Source organism: Pempheris klunzingeri, chromosome 24 (genome assembly GCF_042242105.1).
Source record: "Pempheris klunzingeri isolate RE-2024b chromosome 24, fPemKlu1.hap1, whole genome shotgun sequence".
Lineage (NCBI taxonomy): Eukaryota > Metazoa > Chordata > Actinopteri > Acropomatiformes > Pempheridae > Pempheris > Pempheris klunzingeri.
Window position 1 is genome coordinate 12,696,860 of NC_092035.1, and position 15,723 is coordinate 12,712,582.

The 15,723-nt window shown below is 41.9% G+C and overlaps 1 protein-coding gene across 1 annotated transcript in view; it reads right to left on the minus strand.

Annotated features, from left to right (window-relative positions):
- Positions 1-1,422: 1,422 nt before the first annotated feature.
- Positions 1,423-15,723, minus strand: part of LOC139223761 (neural cell adhesion molecule 2-like) — a 247,987-nt gene continuing 233,686 nt past the window's right edge. The window contains 2 exon segments of the mRNA XM_070855751.1: positions 1,423-1,537; positions 10,947-11,154. Of these exon segments, the coding sequence (XP_070711852.1) occupies positions 1,423-1,537; positions 10,947-11,154 (323 nt within the window).

The window sequence follows — 15,723 nt, forward strand, 5'->3', positions numbered from 1 at the left end:
TTTTCAACTATGTACAACACATGACAACATCAGAGAGAATAGCGATCAGACCAAGGAACAAAAGGTTTTTTTTTAAAAAAAAAATGCATCTGAGGCAGATCTTGGACAGAAATGAATAAAGAACTCAATGTTTCTCATTAAAAACACACTTGACACACGTGTTGATTTAGTTCTCGTCAGCACGCCTTTACTCGCACGTCTTCAGTCCTACCATTCGCCGCTTTTCCTACAGATAGCAACAATTACACGACACCGTTCGGCTCATTTGCGGGAGCACCTTTGATCCTTTGATTTTTTTTTTCCATTACTCAAGCTGTCTACCAATGCGCACATTTGCTTTGCAGTGCATTAACCTCTGGCAACAGTGTACTGGACTGTGTACATTGAATGCAGTTTGAACACAGATGAATAAACCATATGCACACATTGTTAGAGAATGAGACAGTTGAAGAGTGCCAACAATATTCAGTGTCAATATAAAAGGCTTTGCTAATAATGACATCAATGCACGTGTGTGGTATTATATGTATACTCTGTCATAGATTGCAAGACATTCTTTCTTTTTTTGTCACTTTTTGCTCATTTTTGGAACTTTTTGAATCGTGTTTTCCTGCAACACAAATTATGATTCGCAATAGCCCTTCAGAAAACAATATTCATCAAATATCAAGTCCAAATTCCATCCAATCAATGTTTCGGTCCGCTTAGATACAATTTTTCACCTTAATTAATCTTAATTCATTAATCTTAACATTAATCTCATTAAGAGTGGTTTACCTTTTGTTTGCCTCGCATTAACCTGACACCTCGCTCGGCAATTAAAGGCATAAAACGATTGTTGTGGTGGAACACTCTGGCATGGAAACAGGCGACTGGGTTTAAATCACTGCGATATCCAGCAGCGAGGGGCGGCCCTGTGCATTCGCTCGGACAAAATATAAGGAGCGGGAGCGTTTAGCGGTGGGAGCTTAGGGGCACGCGAGCATTTGTGATTGTGTTCTTTGTGTAAGAAGTCATAGCTGGAGCCTGGAGTCGTGATTTGTCAACATTTAACTGCGAGAAAAGTCTTATGTGGGTTTGTCAAACATAAAAAACGAACAGGAAAGCATCGCCTGAAAAATAGTTATGAGCGGACACAACGGAAAGTGAGAGAAATAAAATACAATCATTGATCAACAACAGCTTTCCACTGATGCCATGTTTTTTAAGAACATGATACATTTACCACTCAGGGTGTCTAAAAGGTTGACCCTTTCTCTCTTTCTATTTTCTCCCTATTATTTGTATTTACACATGCCATTCACTGGGGCATTGTTATAAACAGATATGGTATTTTACTCCACTATTTTCCAGTGTTGTAGTTTCTCTGGGTTTTGGTCTCGTGATCCGAATGTTCTTTTGGTGGCGAGGGGACCGACCCTTTTACGCTTTGCTGTCGTCGGGCTTTGTGTGGAGGCTGTTGTCACTGTGCACTTTAATTTCAATTGTATCCGGCTTGAGAGACTCTTTTCCATTTTCTTCCTTCAGCGGTAGCTTCCTGTGGTAAAAAAAAAAAAAAAAGAGAAGCAAAGACACACAGAAATGGACGTGAGATTCGTAAAGCTTCTGCACTTCACAACGACACAATTACAGGAACTTAACGCGCATTAACGTGAACAGACACAGACTTGAGAGTGACCACTAAGAGGATGCTTTTTGTATGAAGCAGGCACATACAATAAACGCTCGCTAAATTAAGAATTACTACCATGAGAGAGCATGGGATTCATCGCTTTTCGCCACAAAATGTGTACTTTCCTGCTTTGGAGCCAACCAGTGATCACCTTTTTTAGACCTTTCGGTGCGTGAAAGAGTCGCCCCCATTGGGATTAATAAAGCTGGATTCAATTTAAGTTAAATGCAACAGGAATATTGAATATAAATGCCTCTACAGGGCTGCACACAGGCCTAAAGAAATTGATTAATCATATTTGAGCCTCATTTTGGCCTGAATTAAGCTGAAATAGTTTTGCCTGTGTGTGTGGAGCTTATTGGGTGAAACACAATGCAACAATATCAGCATAATAGGAGAGGATTTTAATGATCCGGGCTATTAGTGTGATTATTACGACAGAAACTCTACAATTGATCAGTATATTACAGCAACTGTCACATTGAAAACATCGTCAATGGCTTTCCGGCTCACTGTCGTCTTAACTTGGCTGGTTGTTGTTGCCGTTTCAGCGCCGCGCTCTCATTTTTTCTGCCCGTGTCGGCCTGAATCACATCAGAGCTGGCACTTCTCCCGTTTGCTTTTGATTAGATTCATTTCAAAGAAGACGACGACGAAGGAGAAAGACAGAAATATACATGCATGCGTTATTAAGCACGGGCCATTTGATTGGCCGCGTGCTTCCCCGTGCTCGTCTCATCCTCCACCGGTCTTCCTTCGAGGAATTCAGCGGGAAGAAATCACAGCGTTATCTTTATGATTATGTGGCCACAAGATGAAAATCTAACCAGCCTGAGTTTCCGGTGATGTGATGTATGAGAGCTTTTATCTACATTTGGCACAAAAAAAACGACTTTATCCTAATGCAGCTAATGCAGTGACTGCATGGGTAAAAGTAGAAGAACAGAATAAAACAGTTACATAATACAACTTCAATACGGGCAATTTCTAATATGTGCATTAGAGTTTGGTATGCACTGTTTTGATAAGCTGCTTTTCACACACACACACACACACACACACACACACACACACACACACACACACACACACATATACATGTTCTAATTCTACTCACACAACTGTATTTGGACATCAACAAGGGGCCCATAATTAGGTAAAAGCTACACAAAAGCTGTTATATTTTGTAATCTTCTGATGTATTTGAAGGACACAGATATAAATGAATTTATGTAGCTTCTAACTACAACGGCAAACCAAGAAAACACTTGAAAACCTGACAAGGACACATTCATTATATAAATACAAACTGTGCCTGGACAAAAGTAAAAAGAACAGTTGTCTATCTTTTGTCATTTCATGTTGTAAATAAAGCCCCGTGCTACAATTTCAGCAAGGGATGTCTCATGCCAATTTGTCCTTCAGCAGACGCTCCCTCTCTTAAACAACAAATACACAAACAACAATGAGGACCGAAAGTGCAAAATATTGAGTTGCAGCCCTTTTTGCACATCAAAGCTTCAAAAGCCTTTCTTCTACTACGCATCTTTTGGGATTGGTGGAGATTTAATATGGGAAATCAATAAGCTGCTGGGGCTTTTACCTGGCTTCCCCTCATCAGTGTACTCGTGTCCCTCATATTTTGTTCATTTAATGTGTATTTGTTCGATTTTATCAAGAGGTTTGGAATAAGGGATTGGGTCACGGGCAGAGAAAGCAGATGCCGACTGGATCCCGCTCAGTGTACTTTAAGATGATATGTATCAAGCTGCCAGCAGGCCAGCATTAGCACACTTTAGCTGAGGGCTACTCATTTCCTCAGCTCACAGGGTTGTACTGCTTCTTATTTTGTTGCGTTTCTACTCTCCTGTTAATCATTCATAACTCGTTTGTCCCCTTGAGAGAAATAAACCATCAATCCATCGATGGCTTTTGACTCATAGTTCTGCTCTATTCCCTCTCTTAGCCACGAAAACAGAAAACAATTTGGATTTTCAAGGTTTGCTGTGCTCCAAATGAGATCAAACTCAGTCAGTCCGACTGGGTGTGACATTAATTGTCTTTGGATTATTTATATATTATTGCATGAGGAGAATTTGGGTTAAATCAGTGTGTTAGCTTGCAAATGTTGTATTTAACTTTCATTGTTCGTTAGCAATTATATGTATGTTTCTCTAAAGGCCTGGCGTGTGCCACCTGGAAGGTATGGAAGGTGCTACTGTCCAATGAGGGTCTAAATGCTGTCACATCACTGGATTTTTTATTACATAAACAGTAAATTGTCAATTTTAGAAGGCATTTTACAGAATCACCCCCAAATAGCCACACTAGATGTTTGCCAACTCCAAGGGAGTTTTCCAGTGATTGAGATCATGGATGTAAAACAGCAGCCCTGTGTGATTCTGTACCTAATAAGCCCAAATATTGCAATTGGCCAGAGGGGGTTCCCCTTTGGTTGATTGGTGGATGTTAAAGTTTCTGCACAGTGGAGCCAATTTCATGTCCCATTAGCTTCATGCAAACCCAGATTGGACTTATGTTCAGATGGGGAAGTTTTCTCAACATATGGGAAGCTCTTGCCACTTGCTGTTTCCTCTCCTCAGTGTGGGGATGCCAGACCAAGGGAATGCATTTCCCGAACCAGCATATCAATACAGTTTGTCATTAAAAAGGTGAAGCAATGGGGGTCGGCGGAGGCAAACGGAAGCTAGATGTAACTGTTTGTCCTCACTTTCCAGTCCATTATGTGATGGACTCGTCCATTTCACTGATCAAATATACTTACATGTCATCAAATGTAATAATCCACGCCGATTTTGACATGTCCTCAGTGTTTTTTACACTCTGGCCTATTTTTTTATTGGTCTTGTGTGTTAAGTGACATGTAATCTCCACAGAAAGCTGTTCAAATCACATCTCCCACTATTACATTTTCCTCTTTTTTTTTTTGCATAATTGAAGTAGTTGGGATGTAAAAGATGCATTACTTTTTTCTGTATTTTTATATTTTATAAAAAAAATTCTTAGTTTTGATGCCTTAACCAAACTGCGAGTGAAAAGTGAAAATAATAATAATTAAAAAAAAAAAAACCCCTCTGAAAATAATAGACTCAACAGAGTCTAAATGTAAAAGACAACATTAACATACGGTCACACAGGACTCAAATGTCACTCATTATACTATGTTTCTGGGCCGGGTGGCGAAGAGCTGCTGTCTGGCTGTTTACACCCGGGTGCAAATAGACACTCTGAATAATTAAGGTTCCCAATTTCACTATGTGCTCTCCAGTTTCACTTTGGGCATACAATGAATAGTAAGAGAAATCTAATAACTCCACCATAGGCGGTTAAATACATGAACACATGCAGCATTTACCCCTGCAGTACCTTCAGCTCTTCACTCTGACACCACAATACAGGTTGGTGTGACTTGAGCAGATAGATGTTTGCTTTTACTAACAATGATAGCTAATTTGGATTATCGGTAATCAGGATGTGGATTTTCCTTCAAATCCTGAGGAAAATTTTGTAATAGGCCTCATTATTCTGCAGCGTCCTCCTCCTGTGTTTTCACCTCAACGAGACTCATCACCCATGTGTGCATGCTGTGTGTGCACACACACTCCCTTCAGAGGTTACATTTAAAACAATGCTGGGGACACAAAGGAAACAGAAATGCCACTGGGTCTTCTTGACAGGCCTTTTTGATAATGCTGCAGGAGCCAGCAGGAGCGTGCACCTCATGGTGGGCCGGGGAGATATCAGAGTGTGTGTGCAGATGTGTATTTATAATCTGTAAGCTTCTAAGTGACACCAAAGCACAGCAGGGGCGACTTGTTCTTTCCTCTGCTGATGTTAATTAAGCGCATGGCCATCCACACCCAGGCCATAAAGGCAGACTACAATCCCTGTTTTTCACAGGGATAAATTAGGTGGCCCGACTCTAAACCACAGCACGTCCACGGGGTGTTTGTTCACACTCTTATCTGGATCTTTACACATACATTAATTTTTTAGCAAGCATATTTCATCACAGCTGACATCCAGGATCTTACAGCGAGCGTAGAAGTGGATGTCTTTGTCAAGGACGCTGCTGATGGGCACTGCTCACACAGGCATCTAGTCGCCCAACCTGCTGGACAAATCTACTTGTTTGCATGGCGTTGTGGGAAGAATATATGGAAACTCCTCTCAAAGGCCCAACAGATCTATGTTTTTGTTCCCCCCCCATTTACAAAGTCAGGTGCGCTCTCCCAAAACCCATTTAGCTTCTCGAGGAGACCAGCTCTGTGTTTGCTCTGGAGTTAAGATGGAGTACTGCAAAATCACACTTAATTAAATGTCAGACGTCTGAGTCTGGAGCTCCAGAATTTGAAGTGCTGTCTTTTCTGCTTAAAAGTTTGCATTATGAAAGATCTCTGTATTCCTATAATGATGTGTATTTTTATTTTTTACAAGCATGTCAAAGAGAGGAAAAGAAATGCTCTTACTAGGCTTAATAAAATGCAATGTAGCACCAAACGGTACAGCAGTAATCACTGTATAGTAAAGCATCGGATCACTGACCAAAGTAGTTATTATCCGTCCGTTTGAATTAATTCACCGTGCTTTTAACTTCATTTTCTGCACACCAACATCCACAAACTATAATGTTTAATCTATATTTGCAATATAAGCTAATCTGAACTTGCTGTGATGAAAACATTTCCACTCATTTTGCTGTAAAACACCATACAAAAGAGCAAAACAAATATTTAAAGGTGTCATTCCACAAATCAACGAGTAGAGAATTTGCATTTGCAAACTGTGATGACTCTGCAGCTATTGCCAGGAAAAATGGGTTTGATTTGACATATTTGTAGAAATATTGTCTGAAGTTTCCGGGTCAGCAAATTATTAACTGTCCCTTTGCAACATTTACCTTTATGCTGATAAGTTTATGTTCTACTTAGACAGTGGAAGCTACTTGGTTAGTTATCACAAATTACTTTCAGTACCTGCCCACACTGCCACTGAATTACAGTATCGACCAAAAATAACCGGTGCTGCCACTGCAGGAAAAAGACACAAAACTGACATTTCTTCTATGTTACTTACAACTTTAAAAGCAAAGCAAACAAGTAAAAAAACAAAAAAACACCATGGATGTACTGATATCTCAGCGAAAACTTCAAGTTTATCAAAGTGCAACATTAGAAATCACAAAGTCTGACGCTAATGGGGGTGAAGTCTGTTCAGACAGTAAACAGTAAATCCTGGAGGCTGCAGCTTGTTTCATCTGAACACCTGAGACAGCTGTGGTTCAGTAAACACACTTTCTTTTCTTTCTCTTTTACGATATTTGTTTCACACCACATATTGTTAGTGGGCAGAAAGCGATCCGACAGTGTGGATGTATAAACTGACAAAAGTCAAAATAAAATCATCACATTGCACCTCATAGTATGGATTTTTGTTCAGTGCCTGACACTGCTGTACAAATGTTTTTTTTTTGGGTTTTTTCATCTTTCTATCGCTGCAGGGTACAGGAGCTTCAACTATAATCTGGCATTCTGTTTTATATTTCCAGCCGTGAATCATCAGAGTATGAAGACACTCAAAAGTCTGGTCTACTCCACATCAAATCTGTCACTGAGCCTCTCTTCTAACCCCTGAAGTCTGAATAAACAGCAAAGTGGTCACTGACGTCAGCACAGACCTCTTCTGCATCACCAGAACAGAAACCTGCCATTCTGTCATAACACGCAGTCGTATTTCTGGTCAGACTTTTGTTTATTTTGTGTATATGCTCGTGTGAGGATGAGGCAACTCTGCTGAACACTGGATTAAAAAACGGTAAAGCGACAATTTATTCAACACAAACCTTAAGTCAGGGCTTAACTTCTGTATGGTGCTGTCCCTCAGGTACTAGCTGCAGGGCTACAGAGGGGCCAGACAGGTGCGCAAATCTATTCCTGGATCACTGACTGACAGGATCGGAACAGATTTGCTAGTGTGACTATCAGCAGTGATGAATATCAAGAAAAACGCCTGGAGACAATGCTGAAAAAGGTGGGTGCAGATCCAAAATTATAGACAGTGACTTCCAAAGACTTAAAAGTTTGAAATTAATATTCATTTGGTTCATTTTCTGAGGTTTAGTTGCTTGGATTTGACATTTCCTTGTGTAAAAATGTGACAATGTAATTATTATATAGCTATTTAAGGTGGTTAAGGTTTTTCCCTGGTGTGTGAAATTCATCTTGTGCAAAACACTACGCTTGTGTATATTAATATATTAATTATTATTGGATGTTTATTGTAACTGTGTTCTCTTTACTGTACTGTCGGTGCTGTGCTGCTGCTGGAACCTCAATTTCCTGAGGGAACCCTCCCAAGGGATTAATAAAGTGCTATCCTATCCTATCCTATCCTACAGAGCCCAGCGTGCCACGACTGTTCTTGGCACATTCTGCAGAGTCCTAATGGAAAGGCCGCATCACATCCTCCATCACCTGCTGGTCCGCTGGTCCTGCTCTGTCTCTGAGTTAAACCTGCGGTGGTGAGAGGGCGCTTGGCCGCCGGCCGTTAAACTTCAGCACCACGTTGAGGTGTGAAAACGGGCGGCGAACACTGTCTGTGACCCTGTCCACCCAGAAACCTTATATATTCCACTCACACACGCACACTGTGTTGTGACCCCAACACAAACAGCCTCTGATTCATGCCACTTATCACCCTCCTAATTTAAAGTCCACCTCTTGCCATATATCACTGTGTACACTCTTAGTCTATACCATTGCAGGCTTTGCAGGTCTATACAACTTATTAGCCCTCAGCACCTTCAGACTTGCACTATTGACATCTTGCAAATTCAGTAGGAGTGTCTGAGCTTGTATTATCTCAAGCGTTATCTCATTATATTCGCTTCAGCTCAGTGGTATGACTCATTGTGTAGATGGTCTCTGCATTACTTCATTCTCGCCACACTAGCTCAGAGGGGAAAAAAACGTATTTTTTACACAACCAGGTCTTGTTTTTGCAGCTATCTCCATCATTCCTGTCAGTCATGAAGCCCAGTTCTCTGCAGAGAAATCTGGACATGCACAGACACCAGTTGCTACAGCGCTACAATACAGTCTACAACAGAAGGACTTTAAGGTTTTAATTTTAATTTTTACTTTCAGATAGTTTAGATCACTGGTTTTCACCCTCTCTGACTTGCACCCCCCCATCACAGGTATACAATGTGAGTAATTCCAGCAAAGAGTGATTTGCACTGATTTATATATTCATATATTCAATAACTGTTAAAGGCTTTAGGAGGTATAACCATAATGCATTTCATATAGAAACGAGCACAAGATTGGACATAAAAAATTTATGTAGTATCATCTTGTAACCCCTCACACTTACCTTATCTAATTCTGGCAGTTTTTGTTTTCTTGATAAGCCTAAAGATGTCTTCAGGGTTATCTCTGCATGGGTTATACCAGAAAGCCTAAGTTACAAACTGTGGGTGTGGGATTTAAAAGATGTGGGCCAAAGTAATGCGCAGCATTATGGGAAATGTAGTAAACATTGTTTCTGGACTTTGCTCGAAGTGAAATGTTGGACATCTCGGCTTCTGCTGCATTGATTTTTATCATTTTCATATATAATTGTCTCGTGTTAGTCCCTTAACTGTCCTTTAAATTTGGTAAACAAAATGATGATGCTCCTCATCTGGATGTCCCATGAGTTGTGTGCAGCTGAGTCACCTTGTACCTATAGCTCAGCTAAAACGCTACAGAAGAAAAGCCATAAACAACATGAATGATGGACAAAACTATGATAATAAGACCCAGATAGTAAAAGAATATAGAGCCACACCACCTGTCACGGCCGTTTTGCACCATAATATAGAGAACAAAGCACCATATCATGTACCTGTGACTCTGCTTTGTATTTGTGATGTGACTGTACTAAATGATCAACTCTAGTACAGCCATGAAGAAGTTGCAGTAGCAACATGGAGCTTCACACAGCCTGTAAATGCCTGTGTGAGTTGCTGCTACAGTGCCTGCTCTAACATAAAGCTGAGGCACATTCTGCATGCTGTCTAGGCAGGCAGTCACTCAGCCCTCCAGCACTGTGAGCTTAGTGACTCAGCAAAAGTCAGCCCCCCCCTCCTGCTGTTTTTCCCTCCTCTTCTCTTTCCCCCGTGCCCTCTCTCTGCATCCCAGACACTTGGCTGGCACGCTGACAGTTTTAACACAGAAATGGCACTGCTGAGGCCAATGATTCACACTCTGTGGGTGCTATCTCACAAAACCTTGGTTTGGCTAGCACCCTGCATAAAATAGTACTGGGACTAAATCTGAAAATCAATTGTACAATGAATTTCATGGGGGTAGGCTTTTAAATTGCACGCCGTCTGAGGAAAAAAAAAGGTAAAATGTGTGTTTGCTCGTCTGAGACATACATGCAGTGACGTGAGACTTTTGCATGCATACTTGACATAAACACGGAGGTACACACACACACAAAGCGTGGCGACGCACAAAGTTGTGATTTCATACATGCACATCGTGAATGTACACACACATGCATGCAGAGAAGATACTACAAAGGCGAACTCACTGCACATTGTATGAGACGCACTGATGGTAGCGAGTAAGACATAATCAAAGACATACTGTGGTTGAAAGAGTGGTTGGGCGGCTGTTGTAGGTGTACCTACAGTAAATGGCAAAGAGAAGTCTCCTTTTCTTATTCACAGAAATAGTATTAAAGTGTAAGAGGATTCGAGGCTGTACACTACAGGAGTGTCACTGCGCTATTCAGATCTACTCGAAGGGTGAGACTCAATCTTGCAAAATGATCGAGAGCACAAAGAAGGAAAAACAATTTGTGACAGTTTTATAAAAGCAAGATGTTAAAATTTGACTATCTTTCTTAAATCTTTCTTAAAATTCTTTCTATCGTTGACTATCAGAGAAACACAAAGGTCTAAAGCTGACCATAGAACATTTAGAAATCTTTGTAGAGATTTGTATTCATCCATTCAGTCCTTTAAATTCATTGCTGCACGAAGTAATACAGCAAAAACAGTAACTGCCAGAATAACCCGATGTAACCCACAAGCATTGAGATACACCCACAGCAGATGCTCCCTCTGCAAGCATGAATGACCTGATGACTGACACACACTGATACATCCCAAATGTTACCACAGAAATTAAAATCTGTAATTGAGGGAGTTAAAGTTCCTGAAAAACAAAAAACGATGTTAAAAAACAAAACAAAGACTCACAGGTAGGCGGCCTTGCCCTCCTCCATTTCTTTGCCCTTGCCACTGGTGGCTGTTTTCTTGCTGCACAGTGTGCGCGTGATGCACATCAGCAGGCCGCAGTGACGCAGGAAGAAGCAGCTGACGTCCACCAGCACGAGGAGCAGCAGCAGCGCTCCCAGGCCGAGGCCCACCACCGCCCCCAGCCCCAGGCCGCTGAACAGGGATTCTGCTAAGACAGTGAAACACACACGCAGGCACAGGACACGCAGAGAAAACACTGTTAGCAATTTCGGTTCACACACTTATTCTTATTCTAAGGTACTGGCAGGGGTCAGGGGTAGGTGTAGAGCAGCATCGCCGGAGCTGGTAGGTGTTCATCAGCTCGCTCAAGGACGTGTCCACAGGTTGGAAGCATGCTGAGATGAGGCCTGATCTCTGGGTGAAGGTCAGCCTCCTCGCTACGCCCCCCCTATTTTAATGCATGGAGGGTGTAACAGTTCTGTAAGTGTGAGAACAGAAAAATATAAAGCTGTACCGAGCAGGAGTACGCTCACCCCAAAAAACTTTTTTCTGTTTAGCACTCAAAGGTCAGTGAATTCCTCTGGAGCCAGCTGGATAGTTTCCAACACGTAGATAAGTTCTAATCCACTATGTGTCTACTCCGTGCAATCCTCAGTGGAGGATCTCGATTATTAGCGTGTTTCCAGCGAATCTCCAACTAAACAAATCAATTTCAGCCTTACAGTCAACAGAATGAAAGTTTCAAAGACTTAAATGCATGAGAAAAAGGAGATCTGAAACAGGTGGAAAAGGCTTTACACAGTGATTAATTTGTATTATCAGAAGATTTACAGCTTCCAATCGGTTGAAGAACTAAAAATCCACGAGCATTTCCTTGCCCTGAAACGGCAGAACAAAACACGTTTTCCTTCCTCTGGATTTGCCCTCAGGCCCCCCCCCCCGCCATCTACTGCCTCCATCATGTGCCGAGTGTCTGCATCTCTGCTTCCACAGGTGCGGAAGTGTCTCGCAGTGCACACTTTCCAGCTAGATTGCACCACACTGCAGCTGTAGCCCCTGTGTCCGCTGGGCGCCTCGTGGCTTGCAGCACTAAACACATTCACGTGGGAAGCAAAACAAGTAATTTTCAGCTAAAAGTTGAAACAGTCCCTCACAGTGGTCAGCACTCTGCACTCTAAAACACACTGAGCTCTCAGCTCAGTCGGGAACAAGCAGCAGTGCCTGCTTTCAATTGAAAGTAATGAGAAAATGAAGGCAGCGCAGCAAAGAGAGGCTCCCAGTGGGCACGGCTGAATAGAGTTGTGCCCTTAAGTGATCCTGGGGTTGAGCAAACTGAACATCCACTGTAGGATCACTGTTGACAGCTGGAGGTCAGACCTTGCCAGGAGCAATCAGTGGTGGAGGAGTGAGAGGGAATGAACTTTTCTACTTAAGGATGGGTGTTCAGTGTTCAGAGCAGACATTAATATGAAGGTGTAAGCACGGCCGAGTGGTGAAGCCTGGCACCTCCGTGTTAAATAAAAAAGAGTGAGGGAGGAGTGAATGCTGCCAGAGCTTTCACTCCGCTGTCTCCTCTCCCCCCCCTGTGTGGCAAAACATGAAGTAGATGCGAGCTGAATGCGGTATGGTAGGAGGTTTGACATCTCATTCTGGATGGTTTCCAATTAAATCCTCATTAAATGTTGAAAAACTATACATTGTTTGAATACACAAAAAACTCAACTCAGTGCACCAGACTAATTCTGACTTTCTGACCAGCGTAATGGCTGTAATCAAAGAGGCTGTAATCAAAGAGGCCAAGTAACCATTTCATGTTGGGGATGTTATTTTAAGGCTCAGGTTAAGGAGTTTAGTGGCACCCTTTACAAAAAGAAAGAAGAGTTGCCATAAAGTAAAAGAAAGTTCCAAATATATCGTCAGATCAAGCTCTCAAATCGTGAGATCCTACGTTTCCCAAAATGCAACTAAAAGTCTTTCAAACTCCATTCCCCCCCATGAAGGCTTTCCTTTAAAAAATAAAGAAGTGTTTCCACAGGCTGATCTTCATGTGTAAAATTGGTGCAGTGTCTCTTTAAGATGAAAGTCCACCAACCCAGACATCAGTCCATAAGTATTTGGACAGCATTACGACATTTTCTATTGTTTGGCTGTCTGATCAAGCATATTGGGCCTAAAATGAAACAATGGCTGTGAGGTTTAAGGCTGATTATCTGCTTTAACACGGCTGAAGGTTTTTACATCCATTGTAGGAATCATAATACAATATACAGTAAATGTTGTTTCTATTCTGTCTTTTTTATATACTTATATGTTTTTTTTTTACTTTCTCTATTTGTACTTTCCTCTGCTGCTGCAACACCTCAATAAAGCCTCATCTTATCTTATCTGACTGGTCCTCCATTTTTGTTTTTTGCACGGCGCAAGAGGACGATGACACAGTAAGGCTGCTATTCCAGCAATGTTCCCTTAGTACGGCTGACGGCGTCCTCAAATTAAAGCTGAGAGTCAACACTTTAACCTCACAGTCAACGGTTTCGCTTTGAAAGCCGAAACAACAAAAGTGTACGAATTCCCAAACAGTCGTGCTCCGCTTTGGAAGCGGTCGCCGTGTCACAACCCAAATGACTCTCGTGTCGCTGACTTTGTTCTCGACTTAGAGCTGAGACTGCAGACATCGGCGGCTGGCAGCGAGTCAAAGCACAGAGAGGCAAGCGGTGAGCCAGAGAAGCTCGTGGCAACAGGAGCTCTGATTAAAACACTTTACATTTTCGTGAATGGGGAGATGTGGGACTTGAGACTTGTAGACTGGATCGATATTTTCACACCGCCACAGGCTACTGTTTTGTATCTCACCTTCTGAAAGTTTATCTGAGTTAATTTGGCTGCTGAAGCCGCAGATTCAGAGGTGGTAAACAACCCTTCTCCAGCTCCCCTGAAGCACTCACATATTCCAGAAGACAAAGAGAATACTAATCCATTCGTTAAGCCACTCTTTTTCATCATGAGACTGCTGTACCCTTAGGCTTGCATATCGGCGTTTAGATTTTCACATCCCATAATAGCCCTGCTCTGCTCGAATCATACATGACACTGCAAATAATAGATCACATCGTAATTTTGGGCAGAATTCTTGTTTTTGCTTGAGCTTTGACACTCGGATACTAATGTTTTCAATACAAAAACCCAACCTAAGAAGTAAGAGTGCACGCATTTACTGCCAAATTGAAAACTAGAAGAAACGTTTTTTATTTGAGGGAATGTCCAAAGTATTTAAGAGCTCCCGGAAAAAGATTTTATTAAAGTGTCATCTCTTTGGGATGCCAGTAAAAACTGTGAAAGGCTGAAATCCATAAACATCAGACTTTTATCCGATAAGGGGTATTACTCTAAAGTGCTTAGCAGCAGCTTGACAGTTTGAGGTTGGATTGATACATTATGCTTGTTTACTTGTAGCCATTTTATTACCTTTATTCCCGAGTTTGGGAAGTTACTCTGAAATATGTGAAAATACAAAGGGAGCATGACTGGCTGAAGGAGCACCTGACATATCAGCTATTTTTGTCAGCGTACTATTACTGCATTACGGACATGGCACAACATGTTTTCTTTGAGAGCATGCAAGGAAACTACACTTCCCACAAGCGTGAGCACTTAAGTCATCATAACTTAGTGTCGTCTGTGTCCAAAAAAATTCACCAACTCTCTTTTAAGGTCAATTTTCAAACTTTCTGGCTGTAATTCCTGCTGTCTGAAATCTTCTACAGCATCCAGTCCTCCATCCTGCTGTTATTACACACATCTGGAACTAACTGGTCTAGGGCTCATGGGAAATGGTGTTCATCCAATAAAATTGAACAATTAGACTTTTTTTGTTGAAATTATCAGCCTTATATAGACATACAATATGAAGTGAGCCACACCACAGGCTTTTTGTATGCAGCCCTTCAGGAAATGGTTTTCTTGCTTCTTAAACGGAGTTATGGTTGTTCTTAAGCTCTCTTTAAAGTGGACATCTAATTTGCCCCACTTATATAAATAAAAAACAATTATGCCACATCCTAAGTAGTACTGAAGTCTAGAGCTTAATGCAATAATGAGCAGGCGAATATTAAGAAAATTTGAAAAACTAAATACTACTAATAATGCTTCTACTATTACTACTAAGTATAATTGTGTACAGGTCCTTGCAACACGGTGCCGTGCATTATCATGCTGCAACATGAGGTGATGGTCGTGGATGAACGGCACAACAATGGGCCTCAGGATCTCGTCATGGTATCTCTGTGTATTCAAAATGCCATCAATAAAATGCACCTGTGTTCGTTGTCCATAACATACGCCTGCCCATACCATAACCCCACCGCCACCATGGGCCACTCCATCCACAACGTTGACATCAGCAAACCGCTCACCCACACGACGCCACACACGCTGTCTGCCATCTGCCATCTGCCCTGAACAGTGAAAACCAGGATTCATCCGTGAAGAGAACACCTCTCCAACGTGCCAGACGCCATCGAATGTGAGCATTTGCCCACTCAAGTCGGTTACGACGACGAACTGCAGTCAGGTCGAGACCCCGATGAGGACGACGAGCATGCAGATGAGCTTCCCTGAGACCTGAGACGGTTTCTGACGGTTTGTGCAGAAATTCTTTGGTTATGCAAACCGATTGTTGCAGCAGCTGTCTGGGTGGCTGGTCTCAGACCATCTTGGAGGTGAACATGCTGGATGTGGAGGTCCTGGGCTGGTGTGGTTACACGTGGTCTGTGGTCGT